The 26105-nt window shown below is 46.2% G+C and overlaps 1 protein-coding gene across 1 annotated transcript in view; it reads left to right on the top strand.

The window, feature by feature from the left end:
- Nucleotides 1-26105, top strand: part of MYH13 (myosin heavy chain 13) — a 71210-nt gene that overhangs the window by 21264 nt on the left and 23841 nt on the right. Inside the window, exons 12-23 of the mRNA XM_078373036.1 lie at nt 2412-2550; nt 5914-6032; nt 7058-7207; nt 7302-7472; nt 8555-8864; nt 11725-11798; nt 11889-11976; nt 16037-16154; nt 16967-17090; nt 18618-18754; nt 21674-21929; nt 25077-25319. Coding sequence (XP_078229162.1) covers nt 2412-2550; nt 5914-6032; nt 7058-7207; nt 7302-7472; nt 8555-8864; nt 11725-11798; nt 11889-11976; nt 16037-16154; nt 16967-17090; nt 18618-18754; nt 21674-21929; nt 25077-25319 — 1929 coding nt within the window. The remainder of the gene's footprint in view (nt 1-2411; nt 2551-5913; nt 6033-7057; nt 7208-7301; nt 7473-8554; nt 8865-11724; nt 11799-11888; nt 11977-16036; nt 16155-16966; nt 17091-18617; nt 18755-21673; nt 21930-25076; nt 25320-26105) is intronic.

Below are 26105 nucleotides of genomic sequence, written 5' to 3'. Positions count from 1 at the left end.
TTGTGAAAAGGGGTCTTGTCCATCATCCTAGGGACATTGCCCCATGACCAGCTTCTTAGCCTTCATTTGGTGACATTTCCAGCTGATACTAATTATTTTAAGACAAATAGAAAAATTGTCATGATAAAATAAACTTGTTATTTTAAGTATAGTAGTTTAAATTTTTAAACAGAAATTTTAGACAAATTTAGCAGAGTTTATTTGAGCAAACAATTCATGAGTTGGACTGCACTCAGCACGAGGAGAGGCTCAGAGACCTCCACCCAGCAACATGGCAGGCAGTCTTCATAGAAGAAAAAGGAAATGACATACAGAAACAGCTTGACTGGTTACAGCTCAGCCTTCGCCTTATCTGGGAGTGGCGTGATGAAGCATTTGTCTTATATACACAACGTCACATCAGTTGGCAGCCTGTGATTGGCTGATGCTCAGCTACTATGATTGGCTGATGCTCAGCTACTGTGATTGGCTGAGACTCAGCTACTCTTAGGTTGCAGTTTGTTTACATACTACTTTAGGTTATAGTTTGCTGCATATGGAGGCAGCTTTAGACCAAATTTAATTTAATTTAATTTGTTATATATTTTTATTTTTATTATTTATTTATTTATTTTTGAGACAGAGTCTCACTCTGTCATCCAGGCTGGAGTGGCATGATCTTGGTTCATGGCAACCTCTGCCTCCCGGGTTCAAGTGATTCTCCTGCCTCAGCCTCCTCATTAGCTGGGACTACAGGCACGTGCCACCATGACCGACTAATTTTTTTGTATTTTTAGTAGAGACGTGTTTCACTGTGTTAATCAGGATGGTCTCTATCTCTTGACCTCGCCATCCACCTGCCTCAGCCTCCCAAAGTGCTAGGATTACAGGCATGAGCCACCACGCCTGGCCAAGTTGTTATATATTTTTAATGAGGTTTCCCCAATATTCACTAACTTGTGAGGACAGAAAGGGCCATGCTAATGACTACTGCAAGGCCTCCATCCCCTGAGAAAGGCCCACCTAAGGAATTCTAAAAGTCACCATGCCTATGTCATGTCCTCACTGAGATGCCTGCTGCCAGATGTGGCTGTTGCTCCTTCCTCTCACAGAGCTTTTACAGCCTGCCTGGTATAGTCTCCATTTTTATGAACTCAAAGTCCACTGATTGGTAATCTCATGATGCTCCCATTCCATCATATTCCCAGGTTCCACCTGCACCCCTTCCCCTAGAGAAAACATTCTCCAAGAGGCTTCCCAGGCAGTAACGCTTTCACCTGCTGCTTTCAGTGTTTTTGAAAGAGTTCTATTTCTTTTAATCTACAGTGATCCCTCCCTAGGATAGAGATATGCATTCCTGAGATGGGATATGGATTCGAGGGATGCCCATCATGGCCTCCGAATCTCTCCTCCCCATATATCCCAGCTCCTGGTGTAGGCTCACTCTCCCCTGAAAGGGGGCGCCACCTCAAGAATCCCTGACTCTCCAATATCATCCTGCTGGTGTTGGCCTACTGTGTCTATCCTACCTGCTTGCCAAACATGTCCAGACATGTTTAAATCCCACCAATGGACACTGCTCAAGCTCAGGCTGCAAACTCCACTGCATAATCAATATGTGTACCCCACAGAAGGATTTCTTTTAGTTTAAACCTTTGTGGTGGAAGATGGGCAATGTGCTTGTAAAACCAAACCAGCAATTACCACAGGCTTTGAAGGGACCGAGACTTAACTCCAGTCCCAGTCTTATTACACCCTCCCTGTATGACTTGTGACAGGCTACTTACCAACTAAGACCCTCAATTCCTCATCTAGAAACTTGGAAAAACCTGAACAGCTAAAAGGGCCTCATGGGGATTTAATAAGATAACATACAGATGATGCCTACACAAAGCCTAGCAGATAGAAAGGTTCCGCAAAAGCTTGTTCCTTTCTCATCCTTGATGGTATCAAATGATACCATCTTTGATGATCTTCCCTTCCAGATCTAATATTCTATAATGCATATTGTCCTGAGTCTGAACCATGCTGGAATTCCTGGATTATAATGCCAAACTCTTAAGCCATCAGACATTGTTTCCCAGTCATTCTCCATGACATTCCTATCTCTCAGTATCATACAATGGTTCCCAATAGCCTCATCGAGAAACCTGCCCCCCAAATCTATGTGCAGTGGAAAAAGATCATAATTAGGTATTGTTTGATGGAAGGAAACAGATAATTCACATCATCTTCCCATAGTCTCCATCCACCCACACAAACATGTGAAACAAATGGTTTCTAATTTACCACACCCCACCTGTCATCCACTTATTTGGGCAAATGTTATCTCACATGACAAACAAAAAAGAGGTAAGGTCTTTGCCAAGAAAAGGCTGCATGTGGATCCCTGAGTCCTACTATGACAGTTGTCTTTTTTTTTTTTTTTCCAGAATGCCATTGACATCCTGGGCTTCAGCTCAGAGGAGAAAGTTGGGATCTACAAACTGACAGGAGCCGTGATGCATTATGGGAACATGAAGTTCAAGCAGAAGCAGCGTGAGGAGCAGGCAGAGCCAGACGGCACCGAAGGTAACCGCATCTGAAAAGGGATGTGATTGGGTCCACCTGTGTTCATGTGTGGGCTAGGCCACATGAGATAAACTGCATTCATCTCAAGAGCTGTTCTTCCAAAATTGCATAAATCAAATCTGGGTTTCCCGAAGCTCATTGTGGCATGCACTAGGAAGTCTGTTCACTCAGTCGATTACTCCTAGAGTGGTGAATCCTTGAAAAACAAAAAGCATCACTTATAAATGAATAATCACCATCCACTCCACTATCTTTCACTGTCTAAATGTGCATTTTTTAAGGTGGACTTTTATGAGACAATATTGTTAGGTGAATGTCTCTTTTTCTCTGTGCATCTCATTATGAATGTCCAGAAGGCAGTCTTAATCACTTGGGCTTCCGGAAGTTGTTGGACTTTTCAAGATGCTGGTCATCCAGCTGGTTCTTGAAGGAGGTTTCTGTTGCCTAAAATGAGACCTTTGGTAAAGTGGGAGCCAAGTTTTCTTCCTCTCATCACTTTCACCCCAGCATCTGTTGAACTTGACCCTGAACCAAGAATGGTGAACAGTTCTTCCTCCCCATAACTCTCACCTGACTGATCCTACCGCCAACCTCTGCTTGATCCCTAAGAGACCTGGAAACAGAGCAGAGGGCAGCAGGAAGGACTATACAGTGACCAGCTCACCCCCCATACGTCCTGCTCATTAGACTCCTTAGCTCTCATGATGCATCTTACAAGTTCCTTGACTCAAAGGCTGGCAACATCAATCATTCTTGATAATTCTACCTTTTGATTACACCCCCACAGTGTGTGAAGCAGTATGCTTTAAATTCTCAAGTAATAAAAGGGAAATGTAGCCATGAATTCAAGGGCAGAAAAATCTACATAACCTCATCAGCGTCCCATAAAGGCTCAGCAGCCTCCTATCCTAGGGCTGCCTGGGATAATTCTCCCTTTGTATTAACTCAAAGTCAACTGATTGGTAACCACGTTTTGGGAGTTGTGCAGTTTCCACTGCCCTCAAGTGAAGGAGACTTTACAAGGCATGTACGCCAGGGGCACACACCTTGGGTGCCCTCCTAGAATCCTGCCCGGCACAGTGGAGGGGACTCCAACACAAGAAACACTTCTGACTAGGGCAATCAGGGAAGGCTTCCTGATAGAAGGGACACTGACTTGGGCTTTGAGGGATGAGTAGGATTCTGAAAGATTTGGGGAGAGATCAGTTCAAGCAGAAGAAATGTCATGAGCAGGCCAGGCAAGGCAGCTCACACCTGTAATCCCAGTACTTTGGGAGGCCGAGGTGGGCGGATCATGAGGTCAGAAATTTGAGAGAAGCCTGACCAACATGGTGAAACCCCATCTCTACTAAAAATACAAAATTAGCAGGGCATAGGGGTGCACACCTGTAGTCCCAGCTAATCAGGAGGCTGAGGCAGGAGAATCGTGTGAACCCAGGAAGTGGAGGTTGCAGTGAGCCAAGATCACACCATTGCACTCCAGCCTGGGTGAAAAGAATGAAACTTCATCTTCCAAAAAAAGAAAAGAAAAAGAAATGTCATGTGCAAAGGGGCAGAGGATGAAATGTGATGGGGATGGAGGAACAATGAGTAGTCCACTCTGGCTACAGAACAGGATACGTGCAGTGGGTTTGTAAAAAATGAGAATTTTAAAGTCACAATTTTGGCATCTGTTTGGGAAGCTCTCGAGTATCAGAATGAATGGTTTAGAGTGCATGGCAGGCTACTGAAGCCACTGTCCAAGAAGCAGGAGAAGTATATGCAGATAACCTGAAATTAATCTCAGCAGCCAGGCTCACCAAGCACGGGAAAACTTGAAAAAACAAAAGTATCAGACTCCTCGGCAAGAGCAAATTGCCTTGATACACCTATTGATTCACCTCAATAGGGTCCCAGACCCTCTTCCAGCCCTAGCAGTTGTGTGTCTGCAGTATTTACAAGCAGAAAGTGAAGGGCTATTATCAGGGCCTGAACTCCAATGATATCAATGACAATGCCAACCCAAGTGAGTATCTGCGGAGCGCTCACTAGTCACCAGACATGCTTCATGACAACCCTATAACATGAGTACTGTCACTGTCTCCCATTTTACAGATGACAAAACTGAGGCACAAAGAAGCAAAACCAAAATCTGAACCTAGGCATTCTGATCCAAGAGCCCAGGCTCTTTGCCACTATAACTGCTGGAAGCAATGGAGAGGCCAGGCATTTTGAGAGTGAAATGAGCAGGACTTCATGCCTGTCTGAACAAAGGCATGTCAGGGGCAAGAGAGAAGGATGTATCGCCACTTTCAAGTTTAAATGACTAGAAGAATAGTGGTACCGTCCACCTCAATGGGCAAAGTGAGAAAAGGAGATAATTCGAGGAAAGAGTAAAAGCATGCGTCTGGCCTCTGATTAAGTACTTAGCATATTCTGCCCTGGATTTTTATTAACTCATCTTCCCAATCAGCAGTGAGGCGAGGGTCCCAACCAAGAAGTTGTTCCTGGGGAGCAGGATTTCTCTACTTTTTCATGAGCTCGATACCAGGTCCTTCTCAAAGTCAATGAACATCCACTGAAATATATAAAAACATATAACTCAAGAACTACAGGAAATTGCCAGCATTCAGCTGCTTTTGACCATCTCCAGACATTTGAAGACAGGGTCAAGTTTTGAACTTCTCTTTCAACTATTAGTGTGACACTTGGCTTAAATTAGGAAGGTGCCTAATTTATATTGTCAACTGTCCAAGTGGTGCCTCCTTTACTCATATAACATTTTAATGTATTGTCAGACTCCAACATAACTATGTAATTAACTTTGTTTTTGTTTTGAGATGGAGTCTTGCTCTTGTCACCCAGGTTTGAGTGCAATGGCACGCTCTCTGCTCATTGCAAACTCTGCCTCCCAAATTCAAGCAATGCTCCTGCCTCAGTCTCCCAAGTAGCTGGGATTACAGGCACCTGCCACCACACCCAGCTAATTTTTGTACTTTTAGGGCCATGTTGGACAGACTGGTCTGACCTCAGGTGATCCGCCTGCCTCGGCCCCACAACGTACTGGGATTATAGGCGTGAGCCACCGTGCTCCCTGTAATTAACATTTTTTATGAAATCGAAATATCAGTAGGTCAAGACTGGCCAAGAAGCTTCTTTTTGTTAAAAGTTGCATATAGGAGGCAAATTGGAAGTTCTTGAGAACCATGGGCTCCTGGACTATGGGATTGAAGCTTCAGTGAACAAGTCCAGACCTGGTACAGATACAACAACATGAAAACATCTAAGAGAATTACAGAAAACACTTCTGGGAGAAGCCAGGAGCTGACTGGACACTTGAGCAGCTATTGTTTTTGCATGATGCTGTTTTTTCTCTTCCTTCAGTGGCTGACAAAGCTGGATACCTGATGGGTCTGAATTCTGCCGAAATGCTGAAGGGCCTGTGCTGTCCAAGGGTGAAGGTTGGGAATGAATATGTCACTAAAGGGCAAAATGTCCAGCAGGTAATGGAGATGCTGTGAATCTAGTTGATGGAGATATTTTGCTATTTTAGCCATTATCTCAAAGTTCTTTCACTTGCAGCTATCAGAAATATACATGAAACTGTCTTTCACATTAAGAGGAAATTCATTTTTAGGCTTCAGAGGCAACTGAACAATGCAAATCATTGAGTGCCCATTGGACTCCATGAGGGCCTGGAATTAGAAAGTGAAGAGCCCTCTGGAGCCAGGCAGCCTCCCTCCAGCTCCTCTGGGGTCATGGGCTGTTGTCTCTGTCCTCTGCTGTGTCCTTGCTAGGCTGATATGTTTCCTCTACCTCTCTTGCCCATGCCCACCCCATAGCTCCCAAGTTTATATCTCTGTGTTTCCAGCCTCACCCTGAGACTGAGACCAGTGTCTTTTGATCCCAATTCCAAATTCTTAGGAGAGATACTCAATTAATTCAACCTGGATCAAGTGTTCACCTCTGGTCTAATTAAGTGTGACCAGGGGCTGGAGTCATGTGCTATAATCATGTTGTTAGAAAAATATCTTTGCAAATAGGATAGTTCTCAAAGAAAGGGGGGCAGCATGAGCTGGGCAAACACCTCACGAAATATTTAATATTATGTTGAATGGGTCAGGAGCAGTGGCTCATGCCTGTAATTCCAGCACTTTGGGATGCCAAGGTAGGCGGATCACTAGGTCAGGAGTCTGAGACCAGCCTGGCCAATATAGTGAAACCTGTCTACTTAGAAAAAAAAAATTAGCTGGGTGTAGTGGTGTGCATCTATAGTTACAGCTACTCAGGAGGCTGAGGCAGGAGAATAGCTTGTACTCTGGAGGCAGAGGTTGTAGTGAGCTGAGATCACGCCACTGCACTCCAGTCTGGGTGACAGAGTGAGACTGTCTCAAAAAAAAAATTACGTTGAATGATGTGAAATTTCCAATATTCAACTGCTTTTGATTTTCAAGTCAATTTCACATTTCAACTTAATGCTGCCATAGAAACACTAACTCACAGACTGAGTGGGTGATCCTTTTTCAAGGTGACCAACTCGGTGGGTGCTCTGGCCAAAGCCGTCTACGAGAAGATGTTCCTGTGGATGGTCACCCGCATCAACCAGCAGCTGGACACCAAGCAGCCCAGGCAGTACTTCATCGGGGTCTTGGACATTGCTGGCTTTGAGATCTTTGATGTGAGTTGTGGCCTTCTACAATCTTGTCTGCTTTGCTGAATCTCCCATGTATTTTCCAAACTCACTCAAACTCTTTGGTATTTGAATCATCCAGTTCAACAGCCTGGAGCAGCTGTGCATCAATTTCACCAACGAGAAACTGCAACAGTTTTTCAACCACCACATGTTCGTGCTGGAGCAGGAGGAGTACAAGAAGGAAGGCATCGAGTGGGAGTTCATTGACTTCGGGATGGACCTGGCTGCCTGCATCGAGCTCATTGAGAAGGTAGAGAGATACTGCTCCCCAGGGACAGCGCCTTCTTGTTGGGGACCATCACCTTCTTGCTCTGATGCTTTTCTGCTCACGGATTGGTACCCATAACCCGCAGCCTTCAGATAGGTAACTGAATGCCTCTGTGCAAATAGAAAGAATGTCCAAAATCTGTTCTCACACTGAAAGAGCTTTATGGGTCATTAAAATTCAAGGGCTCAGTTAGCTTGAAGAATGTGATGGAACCCCAGTAAGGACTGTGGCATTTCTTAACTATTCGACTTAGTCAAATACCCAAGGAGGTGAGACCATAGAGCAGTGTGGTTCTTGGAGGGATGTTACTATAAAAACAGGAGTTGACATTAACTTTTTTTTTTTTTTGAGACAAGAGTCTTGCTCTGTTGCCCAGGCTCGAGTGCAGTGGCGCAATCTTGGCTCACTGCAACTTCTGCCTCCTAGGTTCAAGAGATTCTCCTGCCTCCCGAGTAGCTGGGACTGCAGGTGCCCACCACCACATCCAGCAATTTTTTTATTTTTTATTTTTAGTAGAGATGGGGTTTCACCATATTAGACAGGCTGGTCTTGAACTCCTGACCTTGTGATCTGAATGCCTTGACCTCCCAAAGTGCTGGGATTACAGGTGTGAGCCACCGCACCTGGAAGACATTAACTTTTTAAAAAGGAATTCCCATAACATTTGAGTACTGCTTATGTTGGAATGAGTATATCTTCCTAAGTTGGCTACTGAGAAATTCAGACATTATTGTTCAAAATATTACTCACATTACCTGATGACTATATATGTAACTTTACTTTTTTGTAAACCTACTGAAAAAAGTGAGCTTCACTTATGTGCACATAATTTCATCCTATATTCTCTGGTTCAGCAAATATTAATTAGGCACATACTCTATGCCTAGCACTTTCTGGTCATCCCCAAACAGACCAAGAGCCTTGCCCTCTCACAGAGCATACATACCAGCATTCCTAATACCAGAATGAAAGCATCAAAGACGCTCTTTTGGCTTCTCCAGACCACAGAGCATGGGTATGAGCTATTATATGTGGAGGCATAGACTCTGTTATCCTCTTTCCAGCCCATGGGCATCTTCTCCATCCTGGAAGAGGAGTGCATGTTCCCCAAGGCAACGGACACCTCCTTCAAGAACAAGCTGTATGACCAGCATCTTGGAAAGTCCAACAACTTCCAGAAGCCCAAGCCTGTCAAAGGCAAGCCTGAGGCCCACTTCTCACTGGTGCACTATGCTGGCACCGTGGACTACAACATTGCTGGCTGGCTGGACAAAAACAAGGACCCCCTGAATGAGACTGTGGTCGGACTGTACCAGAAGTCTTCACTAAAGCTGCTTTCCTTCCTTTTTTCCAACTATGCTGGTGCAGAGACAGGTAAAATTCTATTATTTCTTTCCCCCAGTTGACCATTCCATTCCTAACCCAGAGCTGCTTGAGAAGAATCAGTAATCAGACATGAACTTCAGTTGAATGTGATGTTTCCGACTTTCAGCTCCATTTTTCTTCCTCCTGCTCTTATTCTTTCTCTTCTGTGAGAGATTGAGCTCTATGGAGATAAACAGGACCTCTCAGTGGCCAAGATAGCCAACATCATGTTGTTTAATAGTTTTCTATTGAGATATAATTTACATATAATAAAATTCACCCTTAAATAATTTAGCGGCTTTGACTGGGTTGTTGGCTTACGCCTGTAATCCCAGCTCTTTGGGAGGCCAAAGGTGGCTGATCACTTGAGGTCAGGAGTTTGAGACCAGCCTGGCCAACATGATGAGGCAGGAGAATTGCTTTAACCTGAGAAGCAGAGATTACAGTGAACCGAAATCGCATCACTGCACTCCAGCCTGGGAGACAGAGTGAGACTCCATCTCAAAAAAAAAATTAGTGGTTTTAGGATATTCACAATGTTGTGTGATCATCACCACCGTGGAATTTGACAGCATTTTTCACATCCTTGTAGCTCATGAGCAGATTTCTATACCCAGCCTCTGGCAACCACTTATCAACTTTCTCTCTCTGTAGATTTGCCTATCTGGCCATTTCATATAATTGAATTACATACTGGATGCTCTTTTGTGTCTAGCTTCTTTCACTCAGACTAACGTTTCCAAGGTCTGTCCCTCTTGTGGCATGTATCAGGACTTTGTTATTTCCTATGGACAAATGATAATTCATTGTATGTATGAACTGTACATACATACACAATGATACATTGTGTATCATTGATACATTGTATCATTGACATATATCACTTTTGCCTGCACATTCATCAGTTGATGAACTTTTTGGCTATTATGCATGATATTGCCATGAACATCTGTATAGAAGTTTATATGTGAACATAGACTGGCAATTCTTTTGGGTATATACAGTACCTAGGAGTAGAGTTGCTGGGTCATAAGGTAACTGTGTTTAATGTTTTGAGTAACTTCTGAAATACTTTCCAAAGTGGCTACACAGGGGCCAGGCATGGTGGCTCACACCTGCAATCCCAACACTTTGGGAGGCCGAGGCAGAAGGATCAGTTGAGGCCAGGAGTTCAAGACCAGTCTGGGCAACATAAAGATCCTCTAAAATAAAAAAATTAAAAAAAAAATAATTAGCCAGGAGTGATGGTGCTGAGATTACAGGTGTGAGCCACCATACCCTGTACCAGCATCACTTTTTAAGATTACCAGTAAATACTTTCAAATAGTTGCCAAAATAAATTATGTGCCATTTCAAATGCATAAATTTGATAAATTAATAAAACATATGAAATATAATTATTCATTAGATAATTATATCTTTAAAAAAATGAAGTCCTCTGGGCAAGGAAATGTAATAAGTGAGAAATGGGCACAAGCGTAAACCTGAAAGGTGAAATTATTTTCACCTTGAGGTCAAGAGTTCCAGACCAGTCTGGCCAATATGGTGAAATCCCATCTCTACTAAAAATACAAAATTAGCCAGGTGTGGTGGTGCATGCCTGTAGTCCAGCTACTTGGGAGGCTGAGTTAGGAGGAGCCTGGGTGACTGAGATTGCAGTGAGCCATGATTGTGCCACTGTACTCCAGGCTGGATGACAGAGTGACACCCTATCTCAGATAAATAAACAAATAAGTGACACAAGCCAGTATCACATTTTTTTTTTTTTTGAGACAGAGTTTTGCTCTTGTTACCAAGGCCAGAGTACAATGCATGATCTTCACTCACTGAAACCTCTGCCTCCTGGGTTCAAGCAATTTTGTGCCTCAGCCTCCTGAGTAGCTGGGATTACAAGCATGTGCCATGGCACCTGGCTAATTTCTGTATTATAGGTAGAGATAGGGTTTCTCCATGTTGGTCAGGCCAGTCTCAATCTCCTGACCTCAGGTGATCCACTGGTCTCGGCCTCCCAAAGTGCTGGGATTACAGGAGTGAGCCCCTGCATCCAGCGCCAGTATCTTTTGAAGACTGCCAGTAACTATACTTTCAAATAGTTGCCAAAATAGAGTTTTAACATTATGTGCCATTTCAAATGCATAAATTTAATGAATTAATAAATATATGAAATATAATTATTTATTAGATAATTATATCATTTTAAAAAACGAAGTCCTCTGGGCAGGGGAATGTAATAAATGGGAAATGGGCACAAATATAAACCTGAATGGTGAAATTCTTTTCTTTGAGTCTGATCACAGTAGCTCTGTAACTGTGTTACATAACCTCACTTATACCAGCCCTAACATAAGACCCTGTGTGGATGTGGAGCTGGGAAAGCAGCTTGCCTGCTTTCCCTTCCCCAACCCAAACACACATTCATGCTGGACCCCGGTAGTTTGGAGGCATTTTAAAAACAAACTAAAGGGCTGGGCGCCGTGGCTCACATCTGCAGTCCCAGCACTTTGGGAGGCCGAGCTGGGCGGATCACTTGAGGTCAAGAGTTCCAGTCTGCCCAATATGGTGACATCCCATCTCTACTAAAAATATAAAAATTAGCCAGGTGTGGTGGTGCATGCTCAGCTACTTGGGAGGCTGAGGTAGGAGAATTGCTTGAACCCAGGAGGCAGAAGTTGTAGTGAGCTGAGATCGCACCACTGCACTCCAGCCTGGACAACAGTGAGACTCTGTCTAAAACAAAAAAACAAACAAAACCTCATGTCTCTTATGTCAAAAGGAAACCAGAACTCAGGGCTGGGAAGAGGTGGTACAGGAAGCCCACTGCTGTGTCCTCTGAGCTGCCTCTGACATGCCTTTCTGTGTCTGTCTCCAGGTGACTCTGGGGGAAGCAAGAAGGGCGGAAAGAAGAAGGGATCCTCTTTCCAGACCGTGTCGGCCGTGTTCAGGGTTGGTATTTTGGCAGCTTCCACATGTGGTTGTTTTTCTGCCCAGGGAACTGGCATTTGCTAAATGTGCTTGTTTTGGTTTATGTCCCAGGAAAATTTAAACAAATTGATGACTAACTTAAGGAGCACCCACCCTCACTTTGTTCGATGTCTGATTCCCAATGAGACCAAGACTCCTGGTGAGTACCAGCAGATCTTGCCAAGTATTTGAACAGAACATGATGCCCTGAGATAAATGCAAATTTCTGTGGGTGTGCATTTGGAAAGGGTTGTGGTCTTTATCACTTCTCAAAGTAGTCTCTTAAATAGGATTGCCAGATTTAGCAGATAAAAACACCAGATGTACCTAACACAAAGAAATGATAAATGTTTGAGGTGATAGATATCCCAATTATGCATATATGATCTTTGCACATTTCATGCTTGTATCAAAATATGTGTACCCCATAAATATGTTCAACTATTATGTAGCCACAAAAATGTTAAAAACCGGATGCCATATTAAATTTCAATTTCAGATGAATGATGAAAAATGTCTTAGTATGGGTATGACACATGAAATATTTGGGATATATTTACACCAAAAAAGTATTCATTGTTTATCTGACATTCACATTCAGTGGGGCATCCTGTATCTTATCTGGCATCCCTACTATGAAATCATATCCAAAATATTGTGTGTATGTATGTAGGCACATCCGATCCACACCTTTCATAAGATAAAGGCTCCGTTGACCCCTTTTATCCCAAAGTTAAATATCACTACATTTGGCAAATAATCATCTTAGGTATCTGTTGACAACAGATGATCGTGTTGCAAAGAAAAATCAGCACTGAGACAAAGGATCTCTTAGCAAGGCAATCTTTACTTTCTGCAGAAAGGGTGCTCCTGTTAGCTATCTTGCTACAAGAGTACAATGAACAAAGGAAAAGCAGATATATTTCTTTTTTACACATTTGGGGTTGTCCTTACTGCTGTATCTGATCTCCATTGGTTGGAGCCAGCTTTCATAATCTAAAACTGAGCCTGATTGACTAATAACTTAAAACTTTTCTAAACAGGTAAAAGCAACGGAGAACAAAAAGGAAGTCTAAATTTAAAGGAAGGGGCATAGGCTGCGAGCTGGGACATGCCTGTGAGCACATCCAGCAGTGACATCGGGATTAAAGTACAAGGACACAGAATGTACTACATGCCTGTGAGCATGTCTAACAGCTACATAGGATAGGGCTTAACAAAGAGCTACTAGCAAGAAGTCTTTGAAGAAAGTCCTTAAAAGAGGCTGTTATTTCTAACGTTTATGATTATTATTATTCAACAAGAAAGGAAATTTTGAAGAGGAACTTTTCTACTTCCTACAGTATCCCATAATCAAAATAGCATCAGCAACAGCTGTTTGAGGCCATACTGCATGTCAATCACTTTGTTACATTACCTCTAATCCTTGCCAACAGTTGTCTGCAAAATACACATATTGATCTCCATTTCATAAATGAGAAAACTGAGAATCAGAGACTGTATATATAAATAGAGAACCCTGGGCAGTAGAGGGCTCCATTAACAATCACCCCATCCTGATTCGCAAATATTCTTGGAGTCTAGCTTTTTCAGTGTCATTTGTCACAAAGAGGAGAATAAACTGTCACATGGAGCTATGGCTGGTGGTAGCTTACTCACCAGCTGAGCTGTTCTATGCCAAACACTGGCCTCCTAGCTCAGGATTCAACATCCTGCCTCTGCAACATTACGAGTCAACAGAGGTGTAGATTGTCAGAGGGAAAAAAAAAACAGTTCATGTATTACCACCTGACCCTAAGCAGAGCCTTTGAGCTCTTTCTGCCTTAGCTTTCTTGTCTATAAGATAAGGATAAGAGTGGCAATTTAATCTACTATTTACTTCTTGAATAAGCGCTCATAAAGTCATTATTCACTTTGCAAATATTAACTCATTCAATCTACCTTAGAGGCTTGTTGTGAGGGTTCAGTGAGTAAGTGTAAATCAAGCATTTACAACAGGTCTGAGCATATTGTGAAAACCCAGCAAATGTTGGATGTTAATATTAATAATTATTATTACTCAGAACCAGAAACTAACTCCTCAATAGCCAGTGTTAGTGAAATTGCATCTTCCATGAAAGTGAGGTTCTAAAGTCCAAAGTCGAAAGCAAAAACCAGCTGCATCATTGTGATATGCGTTATTTGGGGTATTCTGCAGCCCCCTGACCAGCGAGCCAGCTTCTCCAGGGTTGGGAAGAGTGGTTACTTTGGTTAAGCATCACTCGAAATTATTGGCTTGTATGTAGGTCTCAGAAAAAATCCATTTCCATTACTGTTATTGTTGATTACATGTTTGCATAAATCAAATGTGCCTGTGGCCTGAGTCCTTCTCTAAGCAGATGGCCTGCAAGATGGCAGGGGATGGCTTCAAACTGTGCCACTCCGGGGAATGCTTTCGGTAATCCACTAGCTTACGTTTTCTTTGGGAAGGAAAATGTTGCTGAAATTTCCGTCCTTTCCGGTTGTTTGCTTCTCCTTTGCTCTGGCACCGACCTCTCTGTTTTTGTACTCATTTCTGGGACTTAGCCCAACACTGATACAGAAGCCTGGTGACACCTTAGAATTCATCTGGTGTGCCCTCCTCATTTTCTAGAAGACTAGAGACGATGGGCATTTCCATGCCTCACCGCAAGGCACCTAGAGCTGGGGCTGGGAGTCATGCTCTGTGATCCAATCTTAAGTTCCTTCCTGCGCACAGGCACAGACAAAGCTTGCAAGTTGTTCTCCAAACCCTCGGGTCTACCTGGGCACAGGTCCTCTGCTCACCTACTGAACAGGGGCTCCTCGGGAGCAGGTTGCAGCCTCTACTCCTCTCATTCTCCTCTTGCAGCAAGCCTGGGGCCTGCTAAGTCTGTGCTGCTGACTCACCAAAGGCTGACTTGCTGCTGTTTTTAAATGGTTAAGTGAAAGCCAGCCTTAGCTCCCCCCTCCCCAGCAACTTAGGAAGTCCATAAAAAGAAGCCATCAGGTTGCAATAGCCCCTCTCCTCTAACCCTCCATGAAACCCCAAGACAGAATTTCTCCATCCCAGTTTGATTTGTGCCTGACCCAGGCTGGTTACCATGAGTAACCATGTTACCTCCCCAGGGGGCTTGCCCCTCTGGCTCCTCTCCTTCCAGCCCAACTCCATTTCTCCCCTAATTCCTAGAGCAGGGGCTTAGTGGTCAGCAGATGACCGCCGCCCTGCCTTCAACCCTCTCTGTCCCCTCCCACAGCCTCCTCTTCTTTCTTCTCTTCTCCTCCTTCTTCTCCTTCTCTTCCTCCTCTTCTTCTTTTTCTTCTTCTTTCTTCTTCTCCTTCTCCTTCTTCCTCTTCCTCTTCCTCCTCCTCCTCTTCTCCTTCTTCTTCTTCTTTCTTCTTCTTCTTTCTTCTTCTTCTTTTTTTTCGTCTTTCTTCTTCTCCTTCTCCTTCTCCTCCTTCCTCTTCCTCCTCCTCCTCCTCCTCTTCTCCTTCTTCTTCTTCTTTTTTTTTTGAAACAGACTTTTGCTCTTGTTGCCCAGGCTGGAGTGCAGTGACACGATCTCGGCTCACTGCAACCTGCACCTCCTGGGTTCAAGCCATGTTCCTGCCTCAGCCTCCTGAGTAGCTGGGATTACAGATGCCCACCACCTTACCTGGCTATATATATTTTTTTGTATTTTCAGTAGAGATTGGCTTTTGCCATATTGGCCAGGCTGGTCTCAAACTCCTGACTTCAGGCAATCCACCCACCTCAACCTCCCAAAGTGCTGAGATTACAGGTGTGAGCCATTGTGCCCAGCCAGCCTCTTCTTCTTTACTGGGTTACTCTTCTGTAGCCGCAGCCTGCAGATTTTCCATCCCCATCCTTGTGTAGACCCAAGAGGGCATCTCAAGTTATCCCACAGGAAGCCCAAGTGCACCCCACACTCACTCTGCCCCGCCTTGCAACCTAGCTACAGAGTCAGGGCTGAGGACAGAAAGAGCGCAATGCTGTGGTTCTTATTGCCATGGTTACGGGGTGCTAGCATCTCCTAAGAGGTTGGGGTTATTTCTACTGCAGGACCCGCAACCGGGCTCCAGCCACCCCCAGCCCTCAACCTTGGGGCTGGCACTGACTCTCCCACTCAAGTGTGGGTGTGTTGGAGGCTCTCATGGTGCCTCAGACCTTCAACGACAAATGGAGGCGTCACAGGCATACCCCCGGAATGTTCTCTCTCCAGGTGTGATGGACCACTACTTGGTCATGCACCAGCTGCGCTGTAACGGTGTCCTCGAGGGCATCCGGATTTGCAGGAAGGGATTCCCCAGCCGGATCCTCTATGCTGACTTCAAGCAGCGGTAGGTTCTCTCTCTCCTTCCAAGGGCACCTTTTGCTTTCCCCAAAGACACTCATCGGCCCGAGTATTTGGTGAGCTCCCAAGCCTCCCAGAGTTTCCATGGGCTTCATCTCATGCTGGAGGAACTGATCCCATGCCCACCATGAGTGTTGGCCAGCCCAAGTGTTTCCAGATTCAGAGCCCAGACTCTCTAGCGTGATTGTGACTCTAGGCCAGGATGTCTCAACTTCCACACTGTGGACATACAAGCTAGATGGTCCTTTATGGTAGAGGCTGTGCTGGGTGTGGGAGGATTTTAGCAGTAACCCTACCCTCTACTCAGAGATGTGGTAGCAAACCACACCCCTCCCCGCTGATCTGTGACAATCAAAACTCCCTAGACACTGCCAAATCACCCCCAGCTGAGGCCCACGGGGTCTAGACCAACTCTCCTCTGAGCCGCCAACTGGGCCCACAAGTCCAGGCCTTGTCCAGGATGGAAGACAGGAGAGGACCTTCCAGAAGTAGGAGAACCAAGGTCTGCAGGTCACAGTTTATTTCAAGGCTCTTTTCAGCCAGATAAGAACCATTTCCTCTGAAAGCAAACTTCCCACCATGCACTCAGCAGGGTTTCCTTCCTTCATGCCTCTCTCCTACCCACCATGGCCCCCTGGCCTAGAATCAGCCCCTCGCTGTTACCATCTCCCAGACCAGCTGTACAACATTCCACTTCCTCCTGAGACTGGAGCAGGAGAAGGTTCTAGAAGACCTGGTCTCAGCTCTGAAGGCTTTCAGGGGACTGGAAGCCATTCGAGAAATGCTCTCTCCCCTCAGGTACCGGATCCTCAATGCCAGTGCCATCCCTGAAGGGCAGTTCATTGACAGCAAAAACGCCTCGGAGAAGCTCCTGAACTCCATCGATGTGGACAGGGAACAGTTCAAGTTCGGCCACACCAAGGTGAGAACAGACGAAGCCGGGACTTCCCTAGTAAGCCCATAGCCCTGGGCTGCTTGTTCGTTGATGAGAGAAAGGGTCCCCTTCCCCTTGTGGTACCCCTGACCATCCTCACCCAGTTGCCCAGGTAAATGCTCTGTGTCTCAGTACAATGAGCTTATCTCCTGTTGGTTTGTAAGTGGCTGGAAGCTTAGATTAGAAGCCTAAGCCCCACCATGGAGCAAGGACAGGAAAAGCCAATGGAAAACTCTAGTGCTCCAGAGGCAAGAAAGAGCCAGAGAGAGAGGAAAACGTAGAGAGGACTCCTGGGACAGAGAGGCCTTGAGGGGAAAGACTGTAAGCAATCAGCCAGCTACCAGGCGAGGCGAAGTGGCTCACGCCTGTAATCCTAGTGCTTTTGGGAGGCCGAAGCAGGATTGCTTGAGGCCGGGAGACGGAGGCTGCAGTGAGCTTGGTCACATGACTGCACTCCCGCCTGGGCAACAGAGCGAAACCCTGTCTCAAAAAGCAAAAACCAAAAAACAAATAAACTAGCTGCCGGTTATTGAGCACATGAGTATCAGTCCTGTGAGAAGCGTCCTGTACATGCTTCACCGACTCCCCTCACTAACCACTGAGGAGTGATGATGGTAGGGGTGGTCTTTACTCATCAGGTTCTTGGGAGGCCGAGAAACTTGCTCAAGGTCACATGGATAGATAGTGAGTGGCAGAGGCTGGCTTCAAATCCTGGCCTGTCTCCAAAGCTGTATGCCTCAGAAAGGGGCAGGCTGGGGATCCCCACCAAGGAAGAGCCTGCTGGCCCCAGAGGGTGCTTTGGTTCACTGGAATGTGATGGGGGCAATGGATGAAGTGGGCCTGAGGGTGGGGCCAGCCTTCCCAGATGGACAGAGGAAGAGGGTGAAGCCGACACATCTGTGAATCTCTCTGGTCTGGGCACAGTTGCATCCCGTGGTTTCTTTCTGGACTCATCTTTGCTTCCTGTACGTGAGTTCTCTCACAACTGGTCTCTGTGGGTTGGTGAGGCCTGGAACAAACATTTTTTTTTGAGACAGAGTCTCACTGTCACCCTGGCTGGAGTGCAATGGCGCCATCTCGGCTCACTGCAACCTCCACCTTCTGGGCTCAAGTGATTCTCCTGGATCAGCCTCCTGAGTATCTGGGATTACAGGCGCACGCCATCACGCCCGGCTAACTTTTGTATTTTTAGTAGAGCCAGGGTTTCAGCATGTTGGCCAGGCTGGTCACGAACTCCTGACCTCAAATGATCTGCCCACCTTGGCTTCCCAAAGTGCTGGGATTACAGGCATGAGCCACCACCCCTGACCTGGAACAGACTCCGGTCTGCCTCACTGCCCAGAAGGGGCCACGGAGGAGACCAGAGCTGCCGAGAAGTGAGTCCTGGAAACAGAATTGCTGTCCCCGCAGTGCTGTGAGGGTTGAGGCTCAGAGTTGGGCAGAAACAGGCCCCCTCAAGGGCCCGGTTGAACACCTGCTGAGGAAAAAGCAAGGCTCCTCTGTCTTTTAATGCAGGTGTTTTTCAAAGCTGGGCTCCTGGGGCTTTTGGAGGAGATGAGAGATGAGAAGCTGGTGACACTAATGACACGCACGCAGGCCGTGTGCAGGGGGTACCTGATGCGGGTGGAGTTCAAGAAGATGATGGAGAGGAGGTGATGCAGACCCTCACCTCCCCCTTATCCTGCCTTCCCTGCTTAGCAGCTGATTGTCGCTTCCTGCTTTTCGTCTTGGATCTCCATGTGCTTGCTCTTGCTCTGTTCATCTGTTTAATGCACATCTAGTGAGTGGCAATCCTAGGCTGGGAGCTCTGCATGGCACTGGAGATACAGAAGTGAACCCTGCCCCCATGGGGTCACAGAGAAGTGGGAAGCAGACACATGCATAGCTGGTTTTAATGACTGACAAGCGCAATGTTCAAGGTCTGGTGAGGGGGAGGGGGAACCAGCAAGAAGAAGCCCCCAGCCTGGTTGAGGGGTTGGAGTTGGCATGAAGGTGTCAGCAAGAAGAAAGCACTTTCTTTTTATTCTTTCTTTCCCTCTCCCCTTCCTTTCCTTCCTTCCTTCTTCTTTTCTCTCTCTTTCTTTCTTTTTTTGAGACAGAGTCTTGCTCTATCATCCAGGCTGGAGTGCAGTGGCACAGTCTCAGCTCACTGCAACCTCCACTTTCTGAGTTCAAGCAATTCTCCTGGATCAGCCTCTCTAGTAGCTAGGATTACAGGCATGCACCACCATGCCTGGCTAATTTGTTTTGTTTTGTTTTTGAGACGGAGTCTTGCTCTGTTGCCAGGGTGGAGTGCAATGGTGCAATCTTGGCTCACTACAACCTCTGCCTCCCAGGTTCAAGTGATTCTCCTGCCTCAGCCTCCCGAGTAGCTGGGACTACAGGAGCATGCTACCAGGCCTAGCTAATTTTTGTATTTTTAGTAAAGATGGGATTTCACCATGTTGGCCAGGCTGGTCTCAATCTCCTGACCCTGTGATCCACCCACTTCGGCCTCCCAAAGTTCTGGGATTACAGGTGTGAGCCACGGCGCCCGGCTGAAGAAAGCACTTTCTGAAGCAAGCCCTGCATAACCTGAGAATGGGTGGTCTGGGAGGAAGCCCAACTAGCAGGTGGCTGTCACTGGAATAGAGAGCAAGAAGCGGGCAGGGAAGGTCCCCATTGTCACAGTCAGAAACCCAGGCTGCATACTGCCATTGATGGAGAGCTGTAGAAGGTGTGTGAAGAGAGGAGGGGTAGGACTGGGTCACTCTAGGAGGAGAGTGAACAGAAGGCTATAAAGGTAGAAGTCCAAATAAGGGATGACAAAAAGGGATGCCCAGGACCTGAAGCAGAACATGGTTGATGGGTGAGCGACAAGGGCATGGATTAAAGGAATGCTTAAGTCTTCTTCCTTTAATAATTCAAGAGAAGGAATAGCAGCATTGATGACTGGACGTCTGCAGGGATTGCAGGGAGAGGGGGTGTGGGTGGGAGCCTGTTCTCCCTGGTTCCCTCATCCCTGTGTGACTGACTGTCAGCCATAATGGACTGCCATCACCTATGCACCAGGAATCACTCCCAGGGATAGAGCCTAGTGAAGCAAATGGAAGCCAGCACAGAGATGAAAAGAATCTTGACTGGGCACAGTGGCTCATGCCTGTAATCCCAGCACTTTGGGAGGCCGAGGTGGGTGGATCATGAGGTCAAGAGATCGAGACCATCCTGGCCAACATGGTGAAACCCTGTCTCCACTAAAAATATAAAAATCAGCAGATGTGGTGGCACGCACCTGTAGTCCCAGCTACTTGGGAGGCTGAGGCAGGAGAATCGCTTGAACCCAAGAGGCGAAGTTTGCAGTGAGCCAAGATCATGCCATTGCACTCCAGCCTGGCGAAAAAGTGAGACTCCGTCTAACAACAACAAAATATCTCAAGAAGGGAAAGAGAAGCCAGTCGTCAGGAATCCATAAGCTATACAAACAAAGCTGTGGAGGGTGAAGGGGAGGAGATCATGTAGGTGACACTGGGATGTAAACAGCAGTAGAATTTAGGAATTCAGGCCAGGCACAGTGGCTCATGCCTGTAAGCCTAGCACTTTGGGAGGCTGAGGCGGGTGGATCACCTGAGGTCGGGAGTTTGAGACCAGTCTGGCCAACATGGTGAAACCCCATGTCTACTAAAAATACAAAAATTAGCTGGGCATGGTGGTAGGTGCCTGTAATCTCAAATACTTGAGAGGCTGAGGCAGGAGAACCTGGAGGCAGAGGTTGCAGTGAGCCGAGATTGCACCACTACAGTCCAGCCTGGGCAACAGAGGAAGTCTTTGTCTCAAAAAAAAAGAAAAGAAAAGAAAAAACTGTCGCCGTCAGAAAGAAAGAAAGAGAGAAGGAAAAAGAGAGAGGGAGGGAGGGAGGGAGGAAGGGTGGGAGGGAGGGAAGGAGGGAGGGAGAGAGAAAGGGAAGGAGGGAAGAAAGGAAGGGAGGGAGGGAGAGGGAGGGAAGGAAGGAAGGAAGGAAGGAAGGAAGGAAGGAAGGAAGGAAGGAAGGAAGGAAGGAAGGAATTAGGAAGACAGATCAACTCTACTAGGGCAAGAGACTGGAAGATGACCAAGGACAAGTCCTGGATTTCTTCAGCAGGAAGAGGGGCCCCATATGGCAACACAATGAAACAGGAAAAATGTTGATGGAATCTAAGGCAGAGAAAGTTTAAAAGTTGAGAGCTGATTAAAACATTCAATGGGGAGAAAGACCCAATAAAATAGGAGTGAAAGCTATTCCTTGCATTAAGCATTAGAAGCCCACTGACACCCCCAGGCAGGGCACTCTCAGTAGGGTGGTGGAAGGGGCAGCCAGGTGACCAGGAGCCCACAGGTGGCCCCATGCCCTCTCCTACCTTCCAACCTCTGCACGTGCCATTTCCTCTGCTCCGCATTTGCCGACCTACTGTAGATCCAGAGGATCTGCCAAACTTGGCTGCACCTCCTTCACACCTAACCGGGAAGGATGGAGGATGGGGCCGGTGGGGACAGGTCGCGGGTGCAGAGACCAGACTTTGCTGGGTTTATTGATTCAAGTCCTAACGGGTGTACAGGGACTCCATCTTCTGCATCCAGTACAACATCCGCTCTTTTATGAATGTCAAGCACTGGCCCTGGATGAACCTGTTCTTCAAAATCAAGCCCCTGCTGAAGAGTGCAGAGGCCGAGAAGGAGATGGCCACCATGAAGGAAGATTTCGAGAAGGCTAAGGAAGAACTGGCCCGATCCGAGGCGCGCAGGAAAGAGCTGGAGGAGAAAATGGTCTCCCTGCTGCAGGAGAAGAATGATCTTCAATTGCAAGTCCAGTCTGTAAGTACCTTCTACCTGACAATGCGAGACACAGACTCTGGAGGACAAAAAAGGGGGAGGAATATTGAGGCCCCCATCAGGTGTCTATTCGAGAGACGGTGGTGCCACCCAGTGGTCATATTGAGTATTGCAGCACCACCCTGCTCATAAAAGGATGCCTGGTCCCAGGCTTAGCCAAAGCAGTGAGTGCCAGAAATCACGTCTGCAAAGTAAATTTGCGCTCTCCCTGATTTCTCCCCGTCATCGCGGAGTTAGATGTATTTTGCTATGGGCATGAGGGATATATATGTTTCTCTTACATATGCACCACACCTTTTAAAAATCAATAAAAATCAAAATAAAACATCAAAATTAACCCAATTCAAAGTAGCAAGAGTAATTTTCCATATTTTATTTAAAATAATATGTAAAAGGTGCTTTAGGCCAGGTGTAGTTGCTCATGCCTGTAAGCCCAGCACTTTGGGAGGCTGAGGTGGGAGAATCACTTGAGCCCAGGAGTTCAAGATCAGTCTGGGTATCATGGCAAACCCCATCTCTACAAAAAATTAGAAAACCTAGCCAGGCATGGTGGTGCATGCCTGTAGTCCCAGACACTCACAAGGCTGAAGTGCAAGGATCACCTGAGCTCGGGGGGTCGAGGCTGCAGTGAGCCGAGACCACGTCACTGCACCCCAGGCTGGACAACACAGTGAGACCCCTGTCTAAAAAAAAAGTGCTTTAAACATACATAGTCTTATCAAAGAAATGGGCAGTATACATGTCTCTTTCACAGAGTGAAACAATTTCTAATTTTCCCTTTTTTTTTTTTTTTTTTGAGACTGAGTCTTGCTCTGTTACCAGGCTGGAGTGTAGTGGCATGATCTTGGCTCACTGCAACCTCCATCTCCTGGGTTCAAGCAATTCTCCTGCCTCAGCCTCCCAAGTAGCTGGGATTACAGATGCAAGCCACCACGCCCAGCTAATTTTTGTATTTTTAGTAGAGACGAGGTTTCACCATGTTGACCAGGCTGGTCTCAATCTCTTAACATTGTGGTCTGCCCACCTCGGCCTCCCAAAGTGCTGGGGTTACAGGCATGAGCCACTGCTCCCAGCCTATGAGTTCCCCTTTATAATTAACCCTCAAATACTTTTACCTTTCGTTTTATACGCAGAACATTTTCTGCTCCCCTTTTCACTTTCCCCATCAGTAAAGTGAGTTATTAGGAGCACTTTCTAGTGAGTTATTAGGAGTACCGTGGGCAAGAGAACAGTTCTTGGAACCAGATAACTGGGTTTCTATCCCAGATGTTCCATGCATGACCTCAGAAGAGCTATGTATCCTCTTTGTGCTTCCACTGCCTCATCTGTAAGATGGGCATAGTCACCTACTCACCTCATCTAGCTGTTGAAGAATCAGAACGGTTAATGCCTGTAAAATGCCTAGCACACAGCTCATGTTTATGATGTTCAGTAAACATTAGCACGGGTGCCTGCCAGTCTCCTCCATACATTACCTTGCAGCATGTATCTTAAAATACTCTCATTTGGCTGGGCCCAGTGGCTCAGGTCTGTAATCCCAGCACTTTGGGAGGCCAAGGTGGGTGGATCACAAGGTCAGGAGTTCGAGACCAGTCTGACCAACTTGGTGAAACCCCGTCTCTACTAAAAACACAAAAATTAGCCGGGCATGGTTGCGCGTGCCTGTAATCCCAGCTACTCAGGAGGATGAGGTGGGAGAATTGCTTGAACCTGGGAGGCGGAGGTTGCAGTGAGCCAGGATCACACCACTGCACTCCAGCCTGGGCAACAGAAAAGGTTCCATCTCAAAAAAAAAACAACGCAACAACAACAAAAAACTTCTCATATGGGAAGATATAGCCCAGTTATAACAGAAGTAGCCGATCTTGGTCTGTCCAAGAGACCCACTGCAGGGTCTTCTGGGACATATGGACTCAATCATGAATTCTTGGGTGTTTTTAATTATCGGTTCTGTGGTTCAAGGAGACACAGCTAAGGAGACATAGGCGGAACTTTTTCATTGAAAGGACCAGGCGCGGTGGCTTATGCCTGTAATCCCAACACTTTGAGAAGCCAGGGCAGGAGAATTACTTGAGGTCAGGAGTTTGAGACCAGCCTGGACAACTTAGTGAGACCTTATCTTTAGAAAATAAATAAATACATACATTTAAAACAATTTTTAATTAAAGCTAAAAGATAGTAATGTTTTGAAAACACTTTGTCAGCTTGAGATAACTGAGAGTAGACGAGTCATTTTCCAACTGGTGGTAGCAGGAAGAGTGAGATGACCAGCTGTTTGAATTTAGTAAATTTCTAGAGCCTTCGTTTTCATTTCTTTTTTTTTTTTTTTTTGAGGTGGAGTCTCGCAGTGTCACCTAGGCTGGAGTGCAGTGGAGTTGTTTTGGCTCACTGTAACCTCTGCCTCCCAGGTTGACACGATTATTCTGCCTCAGCCTCCTGAGTAGCTAGGATTACAGGCATACACCACCACACCCAGCTAATTTTTTGAATTTTTTGTTGAGACGAGGTTTCACTATGTTGGCCAGACTGGTCTCAAACTCCTGACCTCATGATCTGCCCGCCTCGGCCTCCTAAAATGCTGGGATTACAGGTGTGAGCCACTCCACCCAGCCAAAGCTTCATTCTTTAAAATGAACTTGTAACTTCATGAACTCCTCTGAAATTATTATAAGTGAGGCCAGGCACAGTGGCTCACACTTGTAGTCCCAGCACTTTGGGAGGCTGAGGCAGGAGGATCACTTGAGGTTGAAATTTTGAGACAAGCCTGGGCAACACATTGAGACCCCATCTGTACAATTTAAAAAAATAGACGGGCATGGTGGCACATCCCTTGTAGTTCCAGCCACTTGGGAGGCTGAGGTGGAAGGATTGCTTGAGCACAGGAGTGTGAGGCTGCAGTGGGCTATCCTTGCACCACTACACTCCAGCCTGGACTACAGAAAAAGTGTGAATGGGGTGATATCTAAGTGTATGTACGCGTGTGTGCAGTGTGTGCACCTGTGCGTGCATGTGTGTACATGACCCATTTCTTGGCTTAGGTGTAGATAATGGGCTCGTAGAGGGTGATCCCTTTCTTTGTAGTGTTTTCCAAGAGGCCAACCAAAACGTAAAATGACCTGGTTCTTTCAGGAAACAGAAAATCTGATGGACGCTGAGGAACGGTGTGAAGGACTCATCAAAAGCAAGATCCAACTGGAAGCAAAAGTCAAGGAGCTGACCGAGAGACTGGAAGAGGAGGAGGAGATGAATTCTGAACTGGTTGCCAAGAAGAGGAATCTGGAAGATAAATGCTCCTCTCTCAAGAGAGACATTGATGACCTGGAGCTGACGCTGACCAAAGTTGAAAAGGAGAAGCATGCCACAGAGAACAAGGTGTGCAAACCCCAAGGACCCCGCTGTGTCTCGACCAGACTCCACTCTCTCTGTAAGGAGGAGAAAGGGTGGCCTAGAAGCCCGTCAATACAACATTGCCCGGAAATGAGATACCAGAGTCAAGGAGAAGGGTAGTTAAGTCCCAGCAAGTTCTGTTCTCTGCCATCTTTTCTATCTGATAGGCTTTTACTTTTTTTGAGACGGATTCTTGTTCCGTCACCCATGCTGAATATAGTGGCGTGATCTCAGCTCACTGCAACCTCTGCCTCCCGGGTTCAAGCAATTCTCCTGCCTCAGCCTCCTGAGTAGCTGGGATTACAGGCATGTGCACCACCATGCCCAGCTAATTTTTGTATTTTTAGTAGAGATGGGGGTTTCACCATGTTGGCCAAGCTGTTTTCGAACTCCTGACCTCAGGTGATCCACCTGCCTCAGGCTCCCAAAGTGCTGGGATTACAGGCCCCATAGGCTCTTCCCAGCCCTCCCTGGCTGTATCACAAACTTACAGCATTTCTTTGAGAGGAAGGACTGTTTCATATTCTTCTTCATTTTCCATAGCACCAAGCACAGGGATTGCAAACATGAAGACCTACAGGGGCCAGACAGACAGTGAAGGAGGCAGAAGACTGGATAACACCAAGGACTGGCTGACAGGAGGGTGTACCAGTGGGACAGAGGCTGATGTAGCCTTTGGGAAAGTCATTTGGAATTACTTAGTCAAATTAAGAATCCAGATAACTGATGACCCAGTAATCTGCTCCTGGGTGTATAGATCAAGGAATTCTT

Source organism: Callithrix jacchus, chromosome 5 (genome assembly GCF_049354715.1).
Source record: "Callithrix jacchus isolate 240 chromosome 5, calJac240_pri, whole genome shotgun sequence".
In the NCBI taxonomy this organism is placed as follows: domain Eukaryota; kingdom Metazoa; phylum Chordata; class Mammalia; order Primates; family Cebidae; genus Callithrix; species Callithrix jacchus.
The sequence above is the reverse complement of the archived record's forward strand: the minus strand, read 5'-3'. Positions and strand labels throughout refer to the sequence as shown.